The sequence below is a fragment of the Molossus molossus genome, unplaced genomic scaffold, assembly GCF_014108415.1.
Source record: "Molossus molossus isolate mMolMol1 unplaced genomic scaffold, mMolMol1.p scaffold_m16_p_1, whole genome shotgun sequence".
Taxonomy (NCBI): Eukaryota; Metazoa; Chordata; class Mammalia; order Chiroptera; family Molossidae; genus Molossus; species Molossus molossus.
This window is the reverse complement of record NW_023425344.1, coordinates 183875078-183897911: the sequence shown is the minus strand read 5'-3', so window position 1 is coordinate 183897911 and position 22834 is coordinate 183875078. Positions and strand designations below refer to the sequence as shown.

Sequence of the window (22834 nt, the reverse complement as noted above, 5' to 3'; positions counted from 1 at the left end):
TGACTTGTCTGTTTCTATTCTGTCACTAATCTGATTGACAATGAAACCCGGGATGTGACTCAAAGTGATTTCTGCGTGTGCGCGCGCGCCTGGTGGGCCTGCTCAGAGCGGGCGCTCCGGTGGATGAAAGGCAGTTATGCAGGGGCTGTTTGCGTGTGAGGAGGGCGTGTGTGGAAACGACACGGGAGAAGTGGGCACCTCTAGGAAGTTGTGTGTGATGGGAGATGTGTCTGGCTTGGGGAGCAATGTGGGTTCGAGTGTGTGCGGTGCGAGCAGTTGGATGGGAGGAGGTAGGTGGGACTCCCACAAGGGAGGGGGTAGTTACAGACACATCTTAGAAACAGCCCCTTTTCTCGCCCTCCCTAGATTTTCCTCCTAGGATATTATTTCCCACTTAGGGGACCTTGGAAGAGGGTATGGGAGGGACGGAAGGTGCCCGAGGGCTTTCCTCTTGGCGTCGCGCGTGAGCTGGCAGCTGGGGAGGGAGAACTGATGGGGACAGGTGCGCCCCCACAGCGGCACCGTGGCGACACGTGGAGGATTCATCGTCAGTCCGGGAATCGTCCCGTGCCCTGGGTCGCCTGCTTCACTTCCCTTGAGCCACAACGCTGGAAGCCCGCTTCCCTCTTCTCTGCGGGGACCGGGAGAGGACGACCCTGTTAGGGAGCGGAACCCCGCCCCTCCCTTGTTACCCACGAGCCCCGCCCCCTCCCGCAGCCCAGCGGAGCTCCGCCCCCTCCCCGCTCCCGCCCCCCGCGCGACCACAGCTCTCCCCGAGCTCAGTCTGGCTGGCCCCATGCTACTGAGCGGAGCTCCTCCGGCGGGCTCCGGCCCGGGGCCGCGGGCTCAGGGGAGCGCGGGGAGCGGCCCAGGGGGGTCGCGCCGGGGCGCCGGAGGTGCGGGCGCCGGCCCAGGGGGGGGGGAGGCAGTGGCGGGGTGGCCAAGTGGCTCCGGGAGCACCTGGGCTTCCGTGGGGGGAGCGGTGGCAGCGGGGGGGGCAAGCCGGCGCCCCCAGAGCCGGACTATCGGCCCCCCGTACCCTCTCCGGCCGCACCCCCCGCGCCACCGCCGGACATTCTGGCCGCCTACCGGCTGCAGAGGGAGCGTGACTTCGAAGACCCTTACTCTGGGGGGCCGTCCAGCTCAGCTGCCCTAGCCACCCCGGTAGTCCCTGGCCCCACGCCGCCCCCGCGCCACGGATCGCCCCCTCACCGCCTTATTCGGGTCGAGACCCCTGGTCCCCCAGCGCCCCCGCCCGAGGAGCGGATCTCTGGACCCCCAGCCAGCAGCGACAGGGTGAGTGCCATGACGGGCGAGGGTGTTCAGGAGGAGAGGTGGTTGGTGGTCTATAGCTTTCGAGAGGGACAAAGGTGGCCTGGCCGGGGCTGTGCCCCTAGGTGTCACGGTTCCTGGCGGACACGATCTTAGTCCCTGACCCCGGGGCTCCTCGGAGCCTTCAACCACCTTTGTTCAGACTAATCTGGGACGTGTGCCCCAAACTCTGCCTCTATCCACTATTATCGCCCCAGGACTTGGTGACCCTCCCCCTCTGGGTCTCTGCTCTCCTCGTCGCAGCCCCCTGGAGCTCAATCAGCCAGCCTTTTTCCAACGGGATTTGAGCTCCCCTCTCCTTATGGCCTTTCTGCCCACTGGGAGCAGCAGCGCACTGCCCTTTGATCTCTGACCCGTTCCCCCAGGGCAGAGCCAGCACAAAGCTCCACTCCTTGTCCTCCTTTGGTAGCCCAAGCATCCTTGCAGATGCTGAAGCCCCTGGAAGGAGGTGAAGACTGGGGTTTCTCCCTGTGGACACAGCAAGGGCTGGCCTTTGCCTCACCCAGTGGAACTGGAGCTGGGTGGGCTGTTGTTCTCAGGGAGCTGGAACCAGCAGAATGCAGCTCTGTGCTAAGAATGCTGACCACTGACGTTCAGGCAGGCCCACTACTGCACACTTTCCCTTGTCTCCCCAGGTGTGGGGACAGTCAGTGTTCAGAACCTGTTGCCCAGAAGGGGTTAAGCAGCTGAGACTAATCCTCTTCTCCTCTTGGACTCCCCCCTCCCTCAGTTCATTCTGAGGGTTACTAGAACCTTTCATGGATCTGCAGGCTTGGGATAAAGAGGAGAGCTGAGAATTCACTGTTCCTGAGAACACCCACTGTGCCTCAGAGGACCTTGGTGGAGAAGCCACCCCTATGCCCAACATCAGTTTGACCTATCCCTCCTTGACTGAGAGCCATCCCCAGGTCTCCCTAGCTCTAAATTCTATGACTCTCTGGGCCACTCTGGCTCTGTTATCCCTCTTCACTCACCCCTGGGGCTTATTTCCCTCATCTCATCAGAGAACAGTTTTGTTGGATTAGAGAGCAAAGTTACTGTCCGAATCCACTGGCTCCAGGGTTGAGGCTTTCAATGCAGAGAGTTCCATTCTGCCTGATTTCCTGGATAAGAGAGAAGCGTCAGGGTCAGAGCAGAAGCCTCAGGAATGTGAATTATTTTTTCCCCTAGTTCCTGCCATGGGGCATGGCTGCCTATCCTGGGTTAGGCTCCTTAGCCTGCAGAAGGAGGCTGTGCTTTCTTCACGCGTCCTTCGTCTTCTCTTTTTCCTACTTGTCCCTGCTGTTGGGTGATGTGATGGTGGTGGTGGCAGTAAGGCACAGGGAGCATTAGGCCTTGTTCTCACTATTGACCAGTTAGTCTCCTTCTTCCTGTCCACAACCCATTGGCACATGGGCCTGAGCTGTTCCTGGTCCTCTTCCTCTTAGAATGGCTTAACAGCCTGCCTACCAAGCTCCTCCAGGACAAGGACCATATTCTCCTCATCTCTGTGTCTTCCAAATGATTGACACCATTTTTGGATTAAAAAGGATACATAAATACTTCCTGGATGGTAACTGTCCATTACCAGCATGACCCAAGGGTCAGAGGTTCCCCTTGTACATTTCCCCACAAAGACCCCATAATGAAGGGGCTGTGCCCACACAACCATGCAGAGATCTACAGCCTCCTCTGACTGAGGGCACATGCCTTACCCTGGGTCAGCTCTGTGATCTGTGGGCTGTTCAGACCTTGGGGGCCAAGAGGTGTCTGACTCCTTTGTCAGCTTCAGGGACAGGAATGAAATCTAGCAGGCTCTTCTGGGAGCCACACAATCTGTGGTTTCTTTACTGGGTGTGATGAGAAGGACCCAGGATGCCATCCAAGATGGCCCAGGGGCAGGGATGCTGTCTCCATAGGCCCAAACCTGGGGCCTGCCAGTATTCAGAGAGCAGCTCCACCACTTTGGGAGCAGAGTTTGGAGGACCCCAGAGTCTTCCCTTAGGAAGAGCCCAGATGAGGTACCTGAACCCCTTACCCTAAATCCAAGTGTCAGCACATGCCTACAGAGCTCACACAGAGTTGCTGCCTCTGGGTGGTGAGCTGGCCTGGCTCTGGCCCTTGAGGCAGTACTGAGCCAGTTTCTCTGTTCTGTGTGGCTGCTTTATCCCTATTCTCTGTTCTCTCTCCTCTCAGCACTGCAGGTCCTCTTGGCTTGTTATTTTTGGATCACTTTCTGAGGTGAGGTGGAGACTAGGGACCAGGATGTGCCTTTGGCCAGTTTCCCTGCTCCTGGGGCCCAGTGACTGGTGCTGGATGGTCAGAACCCTCTGAGAGGGGCTGGATTGTGAGGTTTGATGAAATGGGTGGAAATGCTTCTGTGGTGAGCCAGAGAGATTGAGGGAAAATGAGTTCAGTGAGTATGGGGTAGGAGAGAACTGGGACTTAGACAGAAGCCTGAGAGGCCCAAGGGGCTCAGGACCATTAGCCTTTACCCTAGGCTGGGCTCTGGCTGTTGGCCCATCCTGAGACCCACTGCTGAAGTTGGCAGGGGTACAAAGGTGGCCATCTGGGCAGGCCTGGTAGGACAGGTGTGGGAGCAGCAGGAGCCTCACCCAGCAAGGGATGGGAAGGCAGGGACTCACCATCTGGCTGCAGGAAGAGCTCCCTCATGGTGTTGGGTCCTTTCTGGCCACCAGGCATGCTCTGACAGAGGGCTTATAGAGCTAGGCCTTCCCTTGCTTTGCTCCCTTTTCTCAGACCTTCAACAGGAAAAACTTTGTCTAGGAAAGGGGGATGGGGATGGGAAAGGGACCCTGATTAGATAGAGCTTTGAGCTGTCTCTGACCATCTGCACAGTGTGTTCTTTGCCTCCACCATGCCAAGATGTGTGTGTGTGGTGGGGGTGGGGTGGGGGAGTGGGGGAGAGGTTGAGAGAGAGAAAAAGAGAGAGATGATGGGAACAATAAGACAGGTATCCTGTATGAAGTAAAACTAGGGCTCTTATTCTGAGCTCATGGAGACATTTCTGGGGTTCATGAACCTCTTGAAATTGTGCAGCTATTTAGCATTTTTCTGGGGAAAAGCTCACAGCTCTCAGATTCTCACAGGGGTTCACAGGGCCCAAAATATTAAGCACTTAAGAAAATAGATGTGCATCATATGGTATCCACGTGGAATTGTATCCTCCAGGCCCAAATTCAGAATGAGTGAACAGACATGTAGGAAGAGTGTAGTAAAATGAAGGAGATATTGGGTGTCTGAAATTAAACAAGATATGCCTGCTCTGGGGTTAGGAAAGCGGGTAGGGGCCTTCTCTTACCCAGTGTTCACTGAGTGTTTATGTATCATTAAGTGACACATTAAGTGACACCTAGGTGCTAAAAGCGACTCATCATCCAGAAGACCTGGTCCTTGACTTTTTTGAGTTTGCTTGTTTGCTTTAATTTTCCTTCTTAGGACTTCCACGGAGTCTGGAGGTCTGATATGTTTATCTCGCATATGACCTCCAGTGGAAGTAGAGGGAGAAGAGAGGGGTCCAGATCAGGGACCTTTGTGGACTGGTTAGACCTCTTAACTCTTTGTGGCCTGAGCTGACCACCTGTGCTGCTGATGGTGTTTCAGGGAGGGCTGAGGCCTGTGGGACTGAATGGCAGGTCTGTCCACTCTACCCAAGTCCATCTCCTCATACTGCGGCACTTACTCGCTCTGGAAGACACCTTCAGTTTATTGGCTTGGCCAGTGACTTAGTGATACTTCAGCCTTGGCACTCTGCCCACTAGGAACAGCTGGGACCCTGTGGACCATGAATGGTAATGAGAGTAGCTGGCTGGGGCCTAGGCTTTGAGGGGGTACCTGTTGCACACTCCAGTTGCCCTCACCACAGAACCAGTGTGATATTATGTGACAGCAGAGGCCAGGCCAATCCCTGTGTGAGCCTGTGGTCCTCCAGAACCTGGGTCCCAGATGTGGGGCTTCATGGCACCTCAAGATGCTTCAGTCTTTTGGAGCTTGTTCTGTGTCTGTCACTGCGAGCTCCTGGAGGACCCGGGAATTTGGTCTCTTCATTTTTAATAATATAATGGAAGACATTTACTGAGCACTTACTTTGTGCCTGGTTCCATTTTGAAGAGTCTGACATGGATTAGGCCAGTTGATCCTTACCACGACCCTATGAGGAAATTCAGTTATTATCCCCGGGTACTATATAGGGAGACTGAAGCACAGGAATGTTGGGTCACATTTTCATAGTTTCACAGCTAGTAAGTAGGAGAGCCAAGGTTGACAGCCAGGCAGCCTGACTCCATACTGGAGTCAGTATGCTAGGAGACCCTTGCACTTATGGAGAGGAGCCCTGCAGAGCAGAGGTGTTCATTAAGCATTTGCTAATGAACAAAGGAAAGGAGACTCAGAGAAGGACTGAGGAGTGCATTCTGGGCTGAGTTCACCAATTTTGAATGATGAAGGCCAGCCCTAGCCACCCAATCTTGAGGTAGCCACAGACATACTTTGTAAGGGTCTTAAAAGGGTTGGCAGCATCGATTACATGTCTGTGATATTTGAATGTTTTACAAGCATGATATTGCTTTATAATTAGAAAGAATAATAACAAATTTGTTTCATGTGAAGTAGTTTCCCTGGCCGATAAAATTGGGACAGGCACTCCAATAAGTGGGAATAGAGAGTGCAAAAGTTTGATCTCAGAGAAGGTAAATAGTATATACCATTTCCCAAACTGACAGACTTTCAGTTGAAAGGATTTTATAGTTTACTTTGGACAAATGCTGATTTAAACAAAATTAGAATGCTCTCTTTGCTGCAGGACTTCTCAGAGCCTTTAACATGCTTATATGTATTTATTGCTACATTTCCCAATTTTTCTGGAAAATTTGTGGCAAGGCACTGGAAGTCAGGAGACCTGGGTCCCAATCTATTTTTTTTTTAAATTTATCTTTACTTTTGAAAATATTACAGATGTCTCTCTTTTTCCCTCATTGACAGCCTTCTCCCCGCTCCTATCCCCCACCCCTGCCTTCACTGGGTACCAATCTTGTCTCTGCTGCTACAACCTGTGAACCATGGACAAGTACCTACACTCTGGGGCCTTAATGCCTGAATATAAGAGATTATCATCAGGGCTAACACTTACTGAGTGCAGACCCCAGGCCAGCCTCTGGGCTAAGGACTTTTACATTTATTGTCCTCTTCCCAATCCTATGAGGTAGGTACTAATACCATCCCCATTTTACAGATAAAAACCCAGAGGCTTCTACATTAAATGTAAACTAAAGAAATGGAGAAAAGGGGCAGTGCTAGATTTTGGGGACCTTGCAGAGCCAAATCCTGTGATGTCTGCCCCTTTGCTCCCCTTGACTCACAAGCCCCATGGGGGGGGGGCAGGGACTCATAGCAGGGCCCAGCTGCAGAATGGAAGATCCAACCAGATGGTGGGCCTGCCAGCTACCTCAGGAGAGGCTTGGGCAGAAAGGAGAATCAAAGCTTGACAGCTGCTCTGGGAGGGGCATTGCCCATTTGGAAAAGGCACACGAACTGGCTCCTGGTGGCACCCTGCTGGATGATAGAAAGGAGGGGCTCTGGTTGGCAGGAGGTATGGGGACAAGGGGGCCCTCTGGGCAGCAGCTGCTTAAGTTCTAGTTTGGAAACGTTTCAGCATTTCAACAGCATTGACTACCAGAGGGCTTGCCCAAATGTCAGCCCTGGTCTTAGTGCTTTCCCTGCTAGTTTCTCCCTTCTGCCCTTGAGCCTGAGGCTTTGATCCCCCTTCTAATGTCAATTCTCTTGACAGCCTGTCCTATAGCTGCCACTGGTTGGTCAGAGTTCGGATGAATGGGGATCTGAGAATCTGGGGAGAAGGAGGTTTGCTTGTCAAGCCTCCAGGAAATGTGCATAGAGCACCCACTGGGTGCCAGGTTCTGTGATGGATGTGATGTACAATAGTGAGCACATTAGACTCCGGTAAAGGGCCCATACACAAAATAAATCATGGCAGGGCAGAGGTGTCAGAAGCTTACAGGGGTAGCTTCTGCCACTGAGCAGTTTTGCCTCCTTATGTGACCTAGAAGCCTCTGGGAAAGCAGGCCTGGCTTATGACAGGGGTCCTCTGTGCCCAGGGCAGGTGCCCATTCTGCCTGGCTTCCTAGCAGGCATCTCTGCTGCTGCTGCTGTCTTCCAGCCCCATGGGTGGCTCCTCTGGGCACTCTAGCCCAGGGCAGGGGGCTGGGGCTTCCTGAGCAGGGTGTGGAGACAGGAGTGGAACAGAGGAGCCATTGAGCTGCCCACAGAGCTGCTACCTGGGCGCCCACGGGCACCAAGGGCTGGTGCTAGGGAGGCCCACACTGGCCTGGGAGGGGTCATGGCTCTAGACACTGGCCCAGGACTCAAGTGGGAAGGGTGCTGCATGCAGCTGGGACCAGGCTTGGTGAGGGAAGGGCTGGGGGCTCTGTGGAGCTGATGGGCAGCTGGTTCTTGGGCCAGGTGCTTCTGTTTAATGAGCAGCTTCAGGGTCTCAATCCCCCTGTCTGATCCTCCACCCCACCTGATTCATGCCTCCTTCTTCTGAATGGACAAGAAAATGTGCTTCCTTTGTCCATTCTTCCTGTTTTATGTGAACTAATTTAACAACTATTTACTGAGCACTTTCAGGCACTAGGAATTTAGCAGTAAACATGGTTCCTGACCTCAGGAAGCTCACAGTCTGCAGGAAGACAGATAATAAAACAAGCATTTACTACACGTGTGATGATAGCCCAGATGATCGTTACATGATAGCGCCCAACCTGACCTGGGGGGAGAATGGAAAGGCTTTCTGAAGAAAGAAAAGAATCTGATCCAGGCATAGGGAAAGCTTTTGAAGGAGAGAGAGCAGAGAGCTTTCAGGTAACAATGTGATCTGAGATGCGTAAAAAGAAACCACAGAGGAAAATGGAATCTTTAAATCTCTTTAACTACAGATTTTTCTTGTAGCCACTGGAGAGCCATTGCAAGGTTTAAGGATAGCATGTCTGTTGATTCAGTTACTGTTGAGTAGCTGCCACGTGAGTGTGAGGCTGGATGCCAACTGGGCTGGGTACCCAACAGGCTGGCTCCAGAGCCCCCTTGGTCAAGTGGGTGGGGCCAGTTGGGGGTGTTGCCAGCTGCCTGGGAGATAGCAACCTGGTGTGGGAGGGGGTAAGTGGATTTCTTTTCTTTACTTCTCAGAGGAAGGAGGATGAGGTGTGGTGGGCTCCAAGGGAGATGGGCAAGGATCTGTAGAAACATTTCTGTAGTGCCTACTATGAGCCAGGTGCTTATTGGAGCTGGAGAGACAAAAATGACAGAGAGCTTCAGGCTAATGGATGATTTAGTGGCAGTGTTAGGAAGATCTGAGATGGTGGTCTTCTTGGAAGCAGGCAGAGGTTTGAGGGAGGAAAGGAGCTGGGCAGCTTGATTAGAACAAAGTAGAATAAAGTGGGAGCTGAAGAACTGAAGTATGACGTGGTAGGAGCCTTTGGGATGAGCTCTAGAGACCCGTAGAGGGGTTTGCAGCAGTCCAAGGAACATGAAGAAGGGGTCTCTGAGGTGGGAAGTTTCCTTTTTCTGTCTCTGCCTTGCTAGGGGTCCCAGATCCACTAACCCAGGGCAGAGAGGTCACCCCTATAGCCTCCCTGCCCAACTGGCTCCCACAGTTCTGGTCTGTGAAATTTTGGCCCAGAACCAAAGCCTAGACCAAGAATGGGGGAGAGGCAGGAGTGGGCCCTCCCCGTGCTGCTGGCCCCAGAGTCGCCTCTTGTTAATGCCTGTCAACCCACTTGCAGTGCTCCCCTGAGGGGCTGGCAGCCCTGGGTGGGCTGGGCTCTGTCTCTGCCTCAGCCAGTCCCTCCCTCCCTGCCCCCCAGGAGGCTGTGCCCAGCTTGGAGAAAGGCTCTATTGTCCTCAGCTTTGCCCCTCCCTGAGCACCTTGAACTCCTCTGCAGGGTGTGCGGCTTGTGGTTCCCTCTGCCTTGACTGGTAGCAGGGACAGAAGGGTGGCCATGAGCCACTTGTGTGGGAGAAGGCGTGCGCTGTGGGGGGCCAAGGCCAGGCCTTTCCTGTTTCTGTCCTCCAGGTGCCAGGGGACTTCAGCAGGGCCCACATCCTGGCTTTCCTCATGGCTGTCCTCAGGTTGTCTTTCTCCTGAGACAGCCAAGACGCCCACTGGTGGCAGGTTGGCCATATGATTTTGTACAAAGGGCACAGGTTCCTATCCTGGTACCTCCACTTATGCGGAATGGTCTTGGGCATGTTGTTTCCTACCTGCTCTGAGCCTCCGTTGCCTTAAAATGGGGATAGTAATACCCACATGATGATATGATGGCTGTTATGCAGATAAACCAGCAGAACTGTGGCATAAAGTGAATACACGGTCTTTCTGTCCTTCATGGTCAGCAAGTAAATACGTGTTCAGCACCTGGTAACACACTGGTAGGCACGGACCAAGCTAATCTCCAAGTTGCCCACTGTGCCCTGCCCACTCTTTGAACTCTTCCAACACCTTTGTAACCAATTCTCTGAATTAATCTCCTCTGTTGAACCACCTGGTGTAAGCTCTCGCCCTGCCTGGACCCTGACTGAGGCAGGCCTTAAGGCCCAGAGCCTCATCCTGGCCATTTAGCCTAGAGGATGGCCCAGAGGCACAAAGGTAACAGAAAAGAAAGTACCACTCTGTGGCAGCCTAGTGAGAGACCCCTGAAAAGGAAGAGCCAGAGCTTGTCCCCATCTAAGCTCAGAGTCTGCCCTTGGGTACCTGGGGCTCCAGGTCTGAGGCAGTCTGTCCAGGACCCTTGCTCCGAGGAAGAGAGCAACTGGGGAGAAGCAGAGCTGTCTCTCAGATGTCTGAAGCCTGCTCTCTTCCCCCAGGTGGCAATCCTAGAAGACTATGCGGACCCATTTGATGTCCAAGAGACTGGTGACGGCCCAGTAGGAGCTTCAGGAGCCCCAGAGAAGGTCCCAGAAAATGATGGCTACATGGAACCCTATGAGGCCCAAAAGATGATGGCCGGTGAGTGATAGAGTAAGGGGGAGGGATATCTGCAAAACAAGCTCTGGGACCCACAAGTCTAAGAACCAATTCCTTGGTCTCTAGAAAATATGGAGAATGCCCTTGCTGGGTCTTCTGGGAAGGTGACCACTGCTCTCAAGATAGTCACTTTGGAGAAGGAGCTGTGATGTGTGGTGCCTGAGACCTGAGGTGGTAGAGAAGGCCACACCGCCAAAGGTCAGACAGATGGAAGCATTTGGGATAGTCAGAAAAAGCAAGATAGTGGTGTGGGCTAGGGGTCATTGGTCCCCAAAGAGAATCACTAGCTTTAGGGAAGGTGATGAGTTTGAAACGATGTGATGTCAAAGTGAAACCTCTTTGTAGCTATTGGAAGCACATGACTATAAATGCGGGTGCACTGCCTGTGATACTGGGCATGTAGTTCAAAGAGCAAGGACAAGGAAAAATGAATAAGACCTGGCCCCTAGGGAGCAGAGACCAAGACAGGATCCAGGGAAAGACCAAATGAGGGCGATCAGAGAGGAGGACAGGGGTGCGTCAGTCTAAGCCAAGGCCCCAAGGCAGGATGAAAGGAAGATTGTTTCACAGAGAGGCAAGATGAGAGAGGCCGAGAGGGGCAGTGGAAGGCCTTGAAGGCTCGGATGAGGCGTTTGGACTTGCTCCAAAAGGGGAAGGGGAGCCATTATGGATTCTTGAGCAAGAAAGAAACAGGACAAAGAAGGTATTTTAAGAGGATTACAGAGGCTTTGGTGTACAGAACAGACTAGAAGAACTGGGCATCAGAAAGAGGAGTTAGCAAGCTATTGTGGAAATTACTGAGGCTTTACGGAACCAATAATTAACACCCTTTTCTTCCCCTCTGGAGCTTGAAATAATTGAGAAATAAGATCAAGGAAACAGAAAGATGGAGATAACAATGTCAGTTTTATTACTGATACAGGTGATTGGAGAACATTACTTAGCTATGTCACCACAATGGGCTTCTTAATACTTCACCACAGCATTAAACTTGCCTACTCAGGCTTGGGCAACATAGCATAGTTGTAGGCCCCTATACAGGGGCAGGAGGAGAATGTTCCAGAATGTTCGCTCTGCAAGAAGACAGATCAGATCAGCTGCTCTCCCTTTTTGGGAGAGGTAGGTGAGGGGGCAGAGAGCTGTCAGGAGTGTTATTCTACAGAGCCCATGAAACGAGAGCCTGAAGAATGGAGATTCACCCTAGCAGTGATCTAGACGTGGAGAGAGAAGGGTGAGACTCACCAGGCATTCACAACGAACAGACGGGACTCAGAGAATGAAGGAGGGCCAGAGCCAGTGTGTGGGGAGAAATGGAGAAGTGAGAGGGTGGCTACCATACTTAAATCAGAGGGGTGTGGCCCCCTAGGAGGTCCATGAGTGCCCTGGAATTGATGAGAAAATTTGCACATTTTCAGGGGGAGCTCTATAACTTTTACCAGAGTTTCACTGGGGTGAGAGATCCCAAAAAGAGAATCACAGAACAGACTAGAAGAACGTTTGGGGAAAGTGATGAGTTTGAAACATAAAACTGAAACATCTTTATGGCAGTTGGAAACATATAGATGCAAAGGATTCCATGAGACTGGGCAAGTAGTTCAAGGAGTGAGGGCCGGGAGAAGTAAATACGATGTGGCTGTGGGAAACGGAGACGGAGAGAAGGATCCAGAAAAAGAGACCACATGGGGTAATCAGAGAGGAGGACTGTCCATGAATAAGACAGTTTCAAGGACAGGGTGGTCATCAGTGTCTGAGCAACAAAGAGGGATTTTCTGACTGTGAAACGGTATCATCACATGGGACACAAGGAAGTAAATGGAGTTGGGTAGCAAGGAGACGGGCTAGGAGAGGCCCTGCCTTGGTTTCCTAAGTATATAAGCTCAGCTCCCCAGCCCTTGCTGGCCATTGCAGGATCTTTTTCTTTCCCACTCTGGTGCCTCTCTGCCCCTGCCTCTGTTGGGTCCCATGCTTTTGGAACCCCAGAGGTGTTTTGAGGGAGAGGGACCCTGGATGTGTGCCCCAGAGCCAGCAGCATCTCCTCTGAAGGAGGCCTGACCCGCTGCTGGGGAGCACTGCAGGAGGAGCTGAGCCAGGCAGCCAGGGCTCTCACTCCTCCCCTCCTGCCTTGCCCTGGTAGAGATCCGGGGCTCCAAGGAGACTGCAGCTCAGCCCCTGCCTCTGTATGACACACCCTATGAGCCAGAAGAGGAGGGGGCCACCCCGGAGGGTGAGGGGGCCCCCTGGCCCCGGGAGTCCCGCCTGCCTGAGGATGATGAGAGGCCCCCCGAGGAGTATGACCAGCCTTGGGAGTGGAAGAAGGAGCGGATTTCTAAAGCCTTTGCTGGTGAGTCCTGGGTGGAGAGGGCAGGTCTGCTGGGGCCTCTGAGCGGCCTTCTGGGCTCAGAAGAATGGAAGGAGTGGAGCCCTGGGACGGGGGAGGCCCGGAGGGAAGTGTGGTTGAGTCTGCACCACGGAGAGCTGTGAGCTGGCAGCGTGGACTCAGTGCTGCGTGTAGGGTCCGAGAATGGGCGCAAGAGAAAGATGAAGGCGTCTCCCTGCACTACCACCTCTCAGAGGCCAAGAGGCTTGAGCCACTTCCATCTTTTGGAGGACTGGGTATATTTAAAAATAAATAAGTTCCCAACAAAATTATAAAGCTTGTGGCATATGATACTTACACTTAACAAAAGAAGGCATTAACACTACAGACAATGAAAACAGCTGCCTGTGTAACCTTTAGAGATACCAACGCCGAGTCAGAGTCAGAGGGCTGTGTCCCCCAGTGGTAGGCCGTGCCAGACCAGGGTGCCTACTCCCAGACGGACTTCTGAGAAGCAGCAACCAGAGGGAAGGATGCTGTGAGCAATCCCCTTTGCTGAATGAGGACAGGCTTCTTTTGGACTGAGCACCCCAGTGGTCATTCCAGGCCTGAAGTCCGACACGGAGAGGTGTATTGGTGGTGTGAGTGGAAGGGCACAAGAGCCTGGGCCCAGGAGCTTCAACTCCTGGGTCCTTGATTCAGTGAGGACATAAAGGACCTAAATGCCGTTAGACTTCGTTCCCATTCCCGTGTTCCCCTCACTTCTCCTTGGCAAGAGCTCATCTAGACCCAGCCCTTCGCTCTGTCCTCCCCACACTGGCAGCCAGACTGAGAAACCACAGGTTTCTCATTTGTTTCCTGTGAAGCGTGCACCATTGAGGATGGGCTGTTTATCTCCAGAAGTCTCCTTGGAGAATCAATACTGTTTGGATTGCTTAATGGGAAAATCTATGCCTGTCATTAGGAAGCCTTGTTAGCAGTCCAGGAGCCGCCACTGGCGCCACTCTTCGAATGGTCACGGCTCGGGGTTGAGGGCGTGGGGGTAAACCTGACCAAAACATCTGCCCCCAAATCTGCCTGAAGCTGGGCTCTCAGCTAGGCTGTGGGAAAAGGAGGAAGGGGAGCAATTTTGGGGTTGCCGGGAGGCTGAGGGTGCGGTGCTGGGACGCGTGGGCAGCTCCTAATCCCTCTTTCCCCCTTTCCTGGTTCCCCTGGTTCCTGGAGGCTTGTGAGGTCAAATGAAGGGGATCCCCAGGGCTGGCAGAGCAGGACCCTGCGTTCTGCAGTTCGCCACTTGGGCCTCCCACCCTTTGACCAGGTCAGCCCAGTGTGGTCAGTGTAGCTCTGCCCAGCCCTCTGAGTCCTGTTCCCCCTTCAGAAGCCGCCCCTGCCTCTACTCTGACCCTCCTCCTTTCTAGGCTGTCCTGTGTCCTGGCTCTGGGTTTTGGTGTCTCAACCTCTGCCTCTCTCTGTCTGTCTCTGTCCCTGTCCCTGTCTGTCTGTCTGTCTCTCTTTTCCCTGCTGCTACTGGCTCCAGTTGACATTAAGGTCATCAAAGACCTACCTTGGCCTCCACCGGTGGGACAGCTGGACAGCAGCCCCTCCCTGCCTGATGGGGACAGGGACATCTCCGGTCCAGCCTCACCCCTCCCTGAGCCCAGCCTGGAGGATGGCAGCGGTGGGTCCTGTTGGGGCTTCCGGCCAGGGTGACGTGTCCTCTCATCCCTCAGGCCCTGTGGGCTTGGGTTGGAGGAGCTAAGAGGTGGGGTATGGTTTGAAGAACCCAGGAAGAATCCCTCTCTTCCTGGAGGAAGAAGGAGGGGACAAAGTACACATTCCTCCCCCACCTCCAAACATATGGGGAAGGTGTCTCCTAAGGGAAATCCCTTCCACATATTTTCCCCATTATGCCACAGAAATCCACTATTCTAAATTCATTTCTTTGGGTAGAGTTTTGCCTGACCAAATCTTCAGCAATGCAAACAACTCCTGAGGTGGGGGTGATCCTAGCTAGCACAGGGAGTGTTTAACTCCTGACAGTAAAGGAAAGGATCTGATCCTTGTATCTGGTGTCTGAAAGATAAGGGCTTGAAAGTACTGCAAGGAGAGAAACAGTCCAAATGGGGAGAAAGAAAGCAACTGAAAGCACTAGGTTCAGTTGAACGCAGATGGGCAGCCAAGGGTGTGTGTGTGCATCTTTGCATATGCACACAGGCCTGAGCACCTGTTGCACATTGTGCCAGATTGTGAGTGGGTGTTTTCTAAGTACAGGATGAAGGAGAATCTTTGTCACCTGTGCATGTGTGCCTGCGCCTCTGTGGCCCGCTGGCTTCAGCAGTCCCTTGTGCAGGCTCAGCAGTCAGGTCTGCCCTGGTCTGAGAGCGCAGAGCCACCTCCACTAGGCTTCTGTGGGGGTGGGGAGGGGAGTCTGTGGGCAGCAACCTTGGGGGCGGGGGAGGGGTGGACCAGCTGGCAGCTTTGGGCAGGATTAGTCTGTCAGGATGGCACCAACGGGGATCAGATAATTGTTCTCAGATCGATAAGTCATTTCTACAGAATGGCTTGGCAGGGTGATTTGAAGAACTGTAATGAACTCTGAGCAGGAGAAAGAAACAATATTATCAGCGCTGAAGCCACCCGGAGGAGGATGGAATAGGGGAAGGCAGTCAGCTGCTCCAGAGGGAGAAGCTTAAGTGGTTTCTCTTGTTGCTCCTCTCTCCTCTCCTCCCAGTGTTGGGACTGGGAGGCTCTGTGTGGCACAGGAGGGCTGAGCCCTACCCTTACCTTCACCCCTGCCCCCTTCTGGGGGATGGACCCAAAATTCCATCCCTAAAGCCAGTCAGGCCCATGAGTATGTCCAACCCTTCCAGAACATGCCTTTTACCCCTTTGGGCAGGAAATGGGGTTGGGGACTGGCTATTCTATAGGGTCCTCAGTGTCTGTGACTGGTATGTTCCCCACAGCCCAGTTTGAAGGATCTGAGAAGAACTGCCTGTCACCCGTCCTGGAGGAGAAGGGGCGTCTACCTCCCCGACTCTCTGCAGGGAACCCCAAGTCAGCCAAGCCCCTAAGCATGGACCCCCCCAGCCCCCTGGGGGAGTGGACAGACCCAGCACTGCCTCTGGAAAACCAGGTGTGAGTGTCTGTGTCCATCTGGGGACTCTCTCCCCTCCCTTCCCTTCCTAGACTTGCTTGCCTGCATGGGACACCCAGAATGGGTGGGCCTGGTCAGCTAGGGACCCAGTAGAGATGCCCTCCTTCCTCTTCTCATCCTCAGCTGGTACCATGGGGCCATCAGTCGAACAGATGCCGAGAACCTGCTCCGACTGTGCAAAGAGGCCAGCTACCTGGTGCGCAACAGTGAGACCAGCAAGAATGACTTCTCCTTGTCCCTCAAGTGAGTGGGGCGGGCTGGCTGGCAGCTTTAGGCAGGATTGGCCTGTCAGGATAGCACCAAGGAGAATCAGTGGGAGGACAACCACCAGCACAGGAGGAGACTCTAATATTGCCCCCATGCCCAGCTAAGCTGGGGAGAACCCCATCCCCCACGGACATTTGCTGACTCTGGGCCAGGCCCTAAGGAGCTGGAGATGTCTGAGCTTAGCCCTGCTCTCAAGGAGCTCAGAGTTTCTTGGAGGAAATAGTTGAGCTAGTGTCCAATTCAGGAGGGTTCTGTCACTTAACTAGCTGTGGGCCTTGGGTCCCCTTAACCTATCTGGACCTCAGTTTCCTTACTTACATAGTAGAGGAATCATATCTACCTTAGAGGGAAGCATTAAATGAAATAATGTATGGAAAGCACTTAGATGTTCTAGAAGCACAGGCAAGGACATAGGAACTTTGCCTGAAAGGATCTACAGGGTGAGATGGAGGCTGGGTCCTGGGAGGAGGCCAGGGCAGTAGACACAAAGCTATTCTTGTTCATTCTGAAGAAGTGGGCAGGAGGTCTGGTTGCTAGTGGCTGACAACTGAGCTTTAAAGATCCTGGAAGAGGTGGGGGAGGCAGGGCCCTCCCTTCCCATCAGCCTTCCTCCCTGGGAGCAAATATACACAGGCCAGCATTGGCCTCCTAGGCTCTCCTAGAAGGATGGTAAGTCCTCTCCTTGGCATCCTGGAGTCCCACCTGGTAGAGCCTGCACCCCACATGGCCACCTGCCAGAGTAGTGTGTCCATTCACATCCCCCTGCCACTACTGGGGCCTCTGTACCACTTCCTACCCCATTTTCTGGGGGCACTGGAGTATAGATATACCCCCACTTCCAACAAATCCAATATGTGGAAATTTGGGACTACTAAACAGATACCTTTGAAGAGACTTATTCAGTTTCACTAAATGATAATAAAAAAAATGCCAGACTATAGTCATAACCTGAGTTTTATTCTTGGGTTTAATAAAACTAGCTATGTGTCCTTATGGAACCTTAACCTCTCTGGGCCTTGGTTTCTGCATTTGCAAAATGTGTTGATGGTTACCTCTTAGGTTTCTTCTAGCTCTCCTCCTCTGGGAGTCTGCAAATTATCATGAAATCAAAGGAGCATTTGGGAAAAATTCATTTGTCAAAAATGTGATTTACATAACTTCAGGAATGTGTATGGCTTTAAAAATTATAGTTAAGATTCATAGAGCATCTACTATGTGCCAAGTAGCATATACACCATCCTAAACCAACTACCATTCTGCAAGATCAATCTCTTTTTATAAACAAAAATAGACTCAGAGGTATGTGACTTGCTCAAGGCCACCAGCTAATAATAAAGTTCCAAGAGCAAGATTTGAACCCAGCATAGTCTGACTCTAATAATACTGTTCCATTGCACAGCTCTACCCTTCATCAAGTCTGGAACAGTCCAAGGCACGGGGAGACTGCTGGGGTCTGGCTCCCTTAGCAGAGTACAGCTGAGCGCAGCTGGGCACAGCCCTGCCTTAGCCTGGGGTATAAAGGGGGAGGCAGGCCTGGACGCCAGACTCCAGCCCTGGCTGATCTGGCCCCGCCAGCAGCTGTCTGCCAGAGCCTCGTTTGCATATAAATGGCTTCTCTGAAATACAATTATGGTTTCTCTTCTCCCTGTAATGGAAGGGCTTTCACTGGTAATTAAACAGCTTCCTCCAAAAGTCAAGCCAGGCCTGGCCCTGCGGCCCAGCTAGTCCTACCCCAGCTCCCTGAGGGTCTGGCAAGGGTTCTGCTGTGTCCTAATGGACCCATGGGACTTTGTCCCAGGAGGTCAGTTATCCAGAAGGAGGCTGAGCTCTCAGCTTCCAACTCCGGTCTCTGGCTACTTATTGCCCTTTTTGGCCATATCTGTCCCTCAAAGAGAAGATATAATGCACAATTTTTAGGAGAAGTTAGTTTTCCCAAGTGGACTATGGGAAGGAGGCTGTCTCCAAACTGTGAGGGGACAAGTGAAGGCAGGGTCCATGCTGCTACCCGCAGCCTTGGGCCTGGGCTTAGGCATCAGGCAGACAGGGGAGGGGACCACTTACTGTCTCCCTTCTCTACAGTTCCCAGGGGTGGTACATTTTCCTGAGGCCCTTGACGCCTTTCCCCAGGGCCTCTGTGGTCACAGTCAGCGACAGCACTTATCTCAGACGGACAGATGAAAGATGACCCCACACCCTGACACACACACCCAGGACTGGGGCCTCCAGCAGGCTTTAGGGCACTGTACCCTGAGGAGGGGAGGGAAGGATGGAGTTAGGGGCTTGTGTTTTCCTCCCACCCCTTTCCTCTCTTCAGTCACCCCACTCTCCCTGCTTTCTGACTGGTGGGCCTAGAGAAATGGGTCCAGTCAGAGACCTCTTTGTACCCGGACAGCAGAGGCAAGTGAGGTTTGCCAGCTTCACCTCTCAAGACCGGGGGCCTCACCCTGACTCACCAGCCCCCTCACTAGTCCTATCTCTTACGTCTGCTTCTGAGCCCCGTCTTTGTCCCCAGGTAGGCTCTGACTGGCAGGGCTCCCCTAAGCAGTACTGACCACTTACCTGTGAGTGAGTTTCATTCCTGGAGCCTAGCCAACCATGTCTGTGGTAGTTTGAACAAATGTTGTTCTTGCTGGGGCCCCACCCCCACACTCTCTCTCTAAGGCTGAGGGTGCCCAGACATCTGGGAGATGGCCAGACTCTGAGGGGGGTTGGGGGGTCCCAGTCTTGTGGGCAGGGCCAGGCACTAATGCTCATTTCCTGGATTGTGGCCAGAGATGGGCGAGGCAGTGGAACATGTCCTCTCTGGGGGAGGACATGGAGCTGCACCCTGATGTCAGCCCAGGGTGAAGGGCTGGGTGGATGAGCTGGGGGCTTGGCCCCAGGCCTAGTGAGCAGGAAGGTGAATGGATGTCCTCCCCTATGGCTCAGAGAGGGGGAGGGTAAACTGGTCCTGGCCACACAGGCTGGAAGGCAGGAGTGCCAGGATACCAGGGTTTGGGGTGAGGGGTGTTGGTCTCTCATATGCACCCGCACACACACCCTGTACACTCACTACACACACACATTCTTGGCACACCCAGTTCCCTCACCACAAAGCCAATACCTACTGCTACCTACTCACAAAATCCCACTCACCCCCTCCCTGCTTTCTGAACTGACCTCCCTCTTCCCTAGCCCCTCCACTGGTTTGGAAGGAGACTTCTGCTACAGGGGTGGGGGAGGGATGGGGACTGGAGACGATCCCCACTCACCAGGGTCTCTTCTCCTTTTCCCAGGAGCAGTCAGGGCTTCATGCATATGAAGCTGTCTCGGACCAAGGAACACAAGTATGTGCTGGGCCAGAACAGCCCACCATTCAGCAGCGTCCCTGAAATCGTGCACCACTATGCCAGCCACAAGCTGCCCATTAAGGGGGCTGAGCACATGTCCCTGCTCTACCCTGTGGCCATCCGGACTCTGTAGATGTGAGGCTTGGGCACTGTGACAGATCTGAACCCAGGCCTGTGCTTGTCCTCTGGCTGAGGGCTGTGGTCCTTCCCAGGGATGAGATCTCCCAAGCCTTCCTTCCCCTCTCCCTGGGATGCAGTGGAAGCTGGAGATTCCTTAATTTATTCTAAAAGGGATGGACTACTGGGGCCTTGGAGTAAGAGGTGGTCTGGAGCTGAGGAGAGAGGAATCCCTGGGGAGAAAGGATAGCCCCTGGAGGAAGGGGGCTTCAGAAGCGCGGGTCTCCTGAGGAGTTTAAGATCGCAGATCCAGACCCTTTCAGCCTCTGGGGCGGAGCTGGCAACCCCTTCCCCTCCACCCTCTACCCCCTGGGTCAGTACCAGGTGGAGCAGGTCACTTCTCTCCTCCACCCCTAAACCACGGTGGCGCTCAGTCCCGAGTCTGGTGTGGGGCTTTGGGACGGCAGACCCCTGGGATGGAGATGGCATCGGGGCGGGGAAAGGCTCTGGCCGGAGGGAACTGTGCGGTCCGGAGGGGTCGCTCCGGCTCCCGGCCACAGGCAATAAATAAACCGAGTGCTGCCAGGCACAGCCGCGTCCGCGCCTTCAGCGCCGCACCCCGGGCTGGCCGGGTGGGGAGCGGCGGAGCGCGCACGTATCTGTTTGTAAATCATCTCTGGAGCAGACACAGGCTGGCTGTGAAAAGCGCTTTCGAAGCACCAAGTTCCTTCCTTTGACGAGATGTCAAAACATCCCCCACCGCCCTCGCCCCGGCTGGGGAGCCCCGGAGCCGGCCAGCCTCGCGGCGCCCCCTCCTCGCCGCCGACGAGTGCGGCGCCCCAGGAGCGCGTCCAATTTCCTGCCTACAGCCATTTGCCTGGGAGGAGGGGAGCGGCGCAGAGACAAAGAGGCGGCGCGCCAGGCGGGGGGAGCGGGTGGCCCTGCCACGCGGAAGCCGCGCGCCCGCGGAGCCGGGAAACCGGGCACAGCCTAGTGCGTTTCCTTTCCAGGGCAGTGGGACCCTGCCGCCTCCCCCATACCCTAATGGGTGGGTTCCCCCGGGACCTGCAGCCATGCGGGCCTGGGTCCGGATCTCCCACACACCCCTCCCCCGCGGTGGCTGCCGCTGGCGAGGTAGGCTGGTGGGGCCGTCCGCGCGCGCCCTCTGCTGGCCGTGCCCCTAACCGCGGGACCACACCCGCCGGTGGCCCGGGAGGTGCCCCTGCCTGGCCCACAGTCACAACCCGCCAAGGCCTGAGGGCCCAGCTCCTGGGAATATCCACTGGGCCGCCAGGCGGAGCTGCTGTCAAGCCACCCCAGGCCCGCCTTCCTGCTCCCATGGGCAAGCTGGACAAAAACTCCCCGACAGACTGAGCACACACCCTCGGGATGGCTGCCTTGGGAGGGCAACCTGAGGGGCCTCCTCCAGAACCTACACCTGCATCTCCCAGGTGTGATGTAAATCATGGGATTTTGGATTTTCTAATCCATTGGTTAATTTATTGAAATCAAGGATATGTGATCTGACAAATGTAAGAATTCTGTGGGGCCAGTCAAAAGAATCACTTGAAATGGAGCTTCAGAAATTCCCTCAGAGAGGATTGCCCTATCTTTAAGTAGACTTGGAAGGCATTCAGTCATTTTGCAGATGCAAAAACAGTGTTTCAAAAAGGTTAGGTGGTGTGCTCATCTGTCTCCTTGCTGTCACCTCACTACCTGGTGCTCAGAGAAGGGCTGGGAGTAACCGAAGTCCTGGGGCAGGCCAAGCCAACTCTGCTGCCCTGTAGGCTGCTGTGTCTCACCACCCCAAAACCCCCTTTTGCCCAGCCCACCTTCTCCAGAACCCCTCACACCTTCTCTCTTTCTCCATCCTGATCAGGCTTCAGAAACCTCACACTAGCCACACAGAGAGGCCCTCTGTCAGGAAGGGTGCCCCTAAGCCAGGAAAGGGGCGTCTAGCTGGGGCACTTAGCCTGGGCGGGTTCCTTTGTTCAGTGTATACTAGCAAGCTCAGAGAACGTCTGCATTGGCCTAAATTGAGCGGTTTCTTCTGCCAGTACCTACCCCATCCTGGGGCAGAATAAAGAAACCCAGAGGGCAGAAAAATGGTTTATCTGTAAAGGAGACTATGGAACAAGAGGAGAAGGGCTGAAGAGCACTACACATATGACAGGCATCTCACAGGCACCAGAGAAGTGTTATTGGAAAGCCCCCTGAATCAGAGGGAGCGGGCTGTCCCCAACCTCAGTCCTTGTCTTCTCATATAAGTGAATTGAGAGGAGAGACCTTGACTGTGTTGTGAAATATATTTATTAAAACATTAAAGTGAGTGAATTTATTAAAAATTAAAGCATGCACATTTACTAATGAAACAAAGTGAGCAAACCTATACATCTGGTTTCTGGGCTCTCAGCTAATCTGAAGTGCATTCTTTTATGAGAAGTTTTAACCCTTTGTTCTCAAGATAAGGTCCTGATACAAATGGCCTGCAAAACTTTTTGGCTTTAACTTTCCTGCCTCAGTTTCCCTTTCCACATGTCCCAGAATTTTTCTAGCTTTTCATTGTCCTACAACTCAGAGAGATATTGGGCTAGGTCTGACTGCAGTACCTGTTTAAGAACTTGGGAGAGAAGATCAATTGTGCTGTTAGGGGTGCTGAGGGGGTTCCTATAAATTTCTGTGGGTCCAGCCTCTACCCCCTTCAAGATATTTGCCAGCCCTTTTGACAGGGGAGCCCAGAGGAGGGAGAGAATCTGGGGGAGGAGTTCTAAGATGGCAGCAGTGTGCTCCCACTTCATCCGTAGGCTCACAGCCCCGCCCTTCCCCCCATACACACACACTACACAACAGTGGAACCGAGGTTCTCAAACTTAATTCGTTCTGAAAGGCTGTTTGAGAAGTGATTTGTTCAAAACACCAAATCATTTTTCCCTATTAGAAATAATGTGAATTAAATTAATTCATTCCAGACTCCCAAATGATTCAGTTTTTTCTTTTCTTTTTTTTTTTTAAATCCTCACCTGACTTTTTTCCATTTAACTTCAGACAGAGTGGAAGGACGAGAGAGACAGAAAGAGAAAAAACATCAATTGGCTGCCTCCCACACAACCACAACCAGAGCCAGGAATCAAATCGAAACCGAAGAACATACATGCCCTTGACTGGAATCAAACCTGCGACTCTTTGGTCTTTGGGCCGACGCTCTAATCACTGAGCCAAACCAGTCAGGGCCCGTAAGGTTCAGTTTTAACCTTTCTTATATATAGTACATGTCTAATGCACTG

At 53.5% G+C, this 22834-nt stretch overlaps 1 protein-coding gene across 1 annotated transcript; it reads left to right on the top strand.

Annotated features, from left to right (window-relative positions):
* The first annotated feature begins 796 nt into the window (after nucleotides 1–796).
* On the top strand, nucleotides 797–19923 carry SHF (Src homology 2 domain containing F). The gene is given in 8 exon segments (XM_036277692.1): nucleotides 797–913; nucleotides 916–1296; nucleotides 10207–10348; nucleotides 12501–12707; nucleotides 14221–14361; nucleotides 15647–15818; nucleotides 15961–16080; nucleotides 19380–19923. Coding segments are annotated over 8 exon segments (1467 nt in total). The 3' UTR covers nucleotides 19567–19923.
* Nucleotides 19924–22834: the final 2911 nt, after the last annotated feature.